The sequence below is a fragment of the Solanum pennellii genome, chromosome 8 (assembly GCF_001406875.1).
Source record: "Solanum pennellii chromosome 8, SPENNV200".
In the NCBI taxonomy this organism is placed as follows: domain Eukaryota; kingdom Viridiplantae; phylum Streptophyta; class Magnoliopsida; order Solanales; family Solanaceae; genus Solanum; species Solanum pennellii.
This window is the reverse complement of record NC_028644.1, coordinates 32,125,894-32,129,948: the sequence shown is the minus strand read 5'-3', so window position 1 is coordinate 32,129,948 and position 4,055 is coordinate 32,125,894. Positions and strand designations below refer to the sequence as shown.

General features: G+C 33.3%; 1 protein-coding gene across 2 annotated transcripts; it reads right to left on the bottom strand.

Moving 5' to 3' along the window:
- Window positions 1-326: 326 nt before the first annotated feature.
- On the bottom strand, window positions 327-3,018 carry LOC107027100 (aldose 1-epimerase-like). 2 transcript variants are annotated; one of them, XM_027918802.1, is made up of 3 exons: window positions 2,713-3,018; window positions 1,381-2,150; window positions 327-427 (listed from the first exon to the last, which is right to left on the bottom strand). In XM_027918802.1, the coding sequence occupies exons 1-2, from the start codon at window positions 2,741-2,743 to the stop codon at window positions 1,423-1,425; spliced, it is 759 nt and encodes a 252-aa protein (XP_027774603.1). In that variant the 5' UTR covers window positions 2,744-3,018; the 3' UTR covers window positions 327-427; window positions 1,381-1,422. The 2 variants fall into 2 exon arrangements, with proteins under 2 accessions (XP_027774603.1, XP_027774604.1); XM_027918803.1 differs by having other exon boundaries at window positions 327-417.
- Window positions 3,019-4,055: the final 1,037 nt, after the last annotated feature.

The window sequence follows — 4,055 nt, the reverse complement described above, 5'->3', positions numbered from 1 at the left end:
TTCACACTATGATTGACAGTTAATAATCTAGGTAAATGCAATTCTCTTCAACTCGTAGTAACCTTGTAGAAGATTGAAATAGGAGATAATTGCATATTAAAAGCATAAGATGCAACAAAAGTTTGAATAATACCTTTGAGATATGCTCTTAGTCCATCATTAACTGGCTCATCTAGTGACCTCTCAGGAAGTCCATAAAACGTTGCATTACCTCTGGACCATTAATTTTCTCTTTCTGCAGAATTTATGGATGTGCAAAAATTAGAACACCAAAAAGCAGAACTATGTGACTTGGGCATGGAATCCTCTGGTTTGTCGGTTCTAACCTTTGTCGGACAATTGCTTTAAAAGCTAGTCTGAGGTTTACATGGATGACTTTCATCGGCTTCAGACAATCCCAACCGTCTCAAATGAGGCCTACGATTTTCTTCAACACATTGATAGCAGAAAAGTTAACAACAAAACAATCAATATTGAAAGCTTACTATGAATTTTCAGTCGTCGATATCACTGCTAATTTCATAAAAGCACCAAACAATTTGGCAACTCAAATTGCTTCTAAACATTCTCGTGGAAGTTATGATATCATATCCCTCGGGAAAATTAAATCACCTCAAAGCAGAAGGCTTTAACATATAAAGATTAATCAATTGTTTGGGGAAAATACTATATGAAAAAAAAAGATATCCCGGAAAAAAAATGCCTATTTACCTAAGTCCACCGTTCAACTTCATTAGTGCCTTGAATCATCTCCCAACTATTGGAACTAATAAGAAGCATAGATGAATTATTTGGTTGTAACAGAACTTCAAGATCCACATATGTAACAAAACTTCTAGCTTTTTGTGAGATTTCACTTCCAAATGTCAATAGACCAGGACAATCTCTTAGATACTATCAATTCAGTGTTCATCTGAATCAGAAGCTTTTTAAAAATGTAATAAAGAACTAAAAACGATGAGCAATCATACCGAACAAAAGAGATTTATCCAGCCACATTAAAGTATAATGATCCGAAAGAAATTTAAAAGCAATATAAGATGTACGACAACAACGCCTCTTGAATAATTAATGTACTGATACATACACGTGTTCATTAGGTGTAAATCCAGTTGTCCTATAGGCTTAATATTAGTTCCTCCACATTATGTTGGTTCTTCTTCCTCCTTCACTCCTCTTTCACACCTTCATTGTTTTCTTCTTCCAACAATGGTTATTTCTAGGGCTATTCAAAATCGAACCGAAATTGATAAATCGAACTGATAAAAAAGTTATTGATTTATATATATATATATATATTTTTTTTTTTTTTCATCTTGAAGAAGTGTACCTTTATTGGTTGCAAGTAGGACACAGAACTAACAAGCTAAACAGACGTACCGTTACTGGTTCATTTTGGTCTTGAAGAAATCCTAAAACAATCTATTCAACTGAAAATTCATACACCATATTGTGTATGTACTTGTCACCAGGCTGAACGACAATAGAGGGAAAATTTGGTGTGTTGATAGCATTTGGAAATCCTTGAGTCTCTAAACAGACTCCAGCATGCTTGTTATAAACAGCTCCACCTTTGCCAACAACTCCATCGACATAGTTTGCAGTGTAAAACTGCATGCCAGGAGCATTGGTCCATAAATCAAGTACTCTGGAACTCTTAGGATCCTTGATTTTTGCAGCATGCTTCAAGCCATCTTTCTTGTCTCCACAGTCTAGCACATAATTATGGTCATACCCTAAGCCAACCTGCTGGATATCACGGCCAATCTGCTTTTCAGAGGTGAAATCAAATGGAGTGCCTTTAACAGGCATTATTTCTCCAGTTGGGACCGTGTACTGATCAACAGGAGTGATATGATTTGCCCATATTTGGGCTGTGTTGTTGAGAATATCTCCTGAATTATGGCCACCAAGGTTCCAATAGGTGTGCTGAGCTAAACTAACAGGAGTAGCCTTATTTGCAGGCACAGCTTCCATGTCAAGTCCGAGTGTCGTCTTAGAGGTAAGTGTGTACGTTGCAGTAACAGAAAGATCTCCCGGGTAACCTTCCTCGCCATCACGACAATGATACTTAAAGGTAACTGATGGATGTTCACCCTCCTTATGTTCAGCAACCTCCCACACAACCTTGTCAAAACCCTTGTGTCCGCCTTTGAAGAGAAGAAATAGTAGCATTAAGTGTACAGACAAAAGAGAATAAAAGCCATTGAATTACAAAAGACTTCCATCCACCGACAATAACAGGGAAATAACATAGCTTTTTGTTTTATATTATTGGGTTATTGGTTTATGGCTTTGATGACGATTTTGATTTTTTTTGTTATCGGGTTATCGATTCTTACGATTTAAAGTTTTTTCTTAATGGATAACCGATAACACCATAGTAAATTAAATAGTAATATTTTCAGCTGCCTGACTAGTTAGTTAGTATAGTAGGAACGGGAAAGGGAAAAATCTATCTTTTAGTTTTGAGATTTAGACCTTATTAGAAAAGTGAGGGATAATATATATACCATCTTCATCTAACAAATAGAAAATATTTACGCTTTTGTTAACAAACTCATATTTAGTGAAACCATTAATCAAAGGGAAGCATAAACTATAGGAATTTCTTCAGCAAATTGACTATGTTCAAGTAAATTAACAAAGCTAGTAGTGTAAGAAAAATCATAATGGCTACAAGTAAAATTGAGAAAGAAAATTTGTGAGTACCAATTTGGATGCCACACCGACACAAGTTCATCGTTATATGTCTCCTTCATAGAATTGCTTATCTTAAAATTGAAAAAAAAAACATTTTAACTTTGTTTCCACCAAAATTCACAAACAAATTAATTCAACCAAAGTTTATGATGAGCATCTGTAGTAAAGAGGTTCCCTTGTTTCTTAGATTGTACCGTCATGCTGTAAAAGAGATCGATCATGTGCGACGTAGCCAACTTTCTAGTACAAATGAGCCTTATAATTACATAGAAAGCCACCATTTTTTTTAATCGTAATCTCTTTCAAAATAAACAAAACACAACAAGACAAATGCTGTATACTACAAGAAAACTGTGAATTACATGAGATTTTTTTGAGAATTAATATGAAAATTTATAGAAAAATAAATTTTTCTACGAATTTTTATTGTAATCCCTAAAAAATTGTCCATGTAATTTACTGTTTCTCCTGTAGTGGCAATAACAAGCAAAACAGAAAAAAAAATTGTTTTGTTCTTTTGAGAGTTACCTGAAATGGGCTTTTTTTACTTAAAAGAAGAAAGAAGCCCAAGATTAAGTAAGATAGCAGTCATAAACAAGATTTATTTGTCAAAGTCACAATCTCTAATAGAAATATAAGAAATCCAAGATTAAGCAAAGTTAGCAGTCATAAACACAAATTAACATAGCATTATATGTTGCACTTACCAAAAAGCAATGTATATATATATATATATATATATATATATATATAACAAAAGATTATTCAGTTTGCTGAGCCAAATGAGCAAACACCTTGGATAAGTAATTTTGCACTTTGTGAAATAACTTAATTATGCAGAAAAGAAAATAATTAAATTAAATAAGAAGTAATGTACATGCATATCGTTATTTGATTCGAGATCATCTATTGAACACATAAATTCACTCTCACATAGAGATTTGAATTTTATAGATGAATTTTTGATTTTGCAACAACGGATATATATATATATATCAATACACTCACTTTAACCGAGAAAATTACATTATGTTCTATTAATGTAAAAATTATGTAGTGAAAAGTAAAAGTGAGAAGACTTTGAAGTAAAATTTAAGTTCTACAAATGACTACTATTGAAATTGCAATGGAGAGAAGAAGAGTAAAGCGGAAGGCGAGAGAGTTCATATGAATTGGGATATTTCCTTTTCTTTGGACATCACACACGTGTACAGGAAGCACTACATGTTACACACTTTAGAAAAAGTAAAAGTAGCTGAAGTTACTACTTTAACCCTACTATTTGTAGTACAAATTATCTTGCCTTGTGTATAACAATCTGATGCCATGTTCATCCTCCCAACTGTCATTTA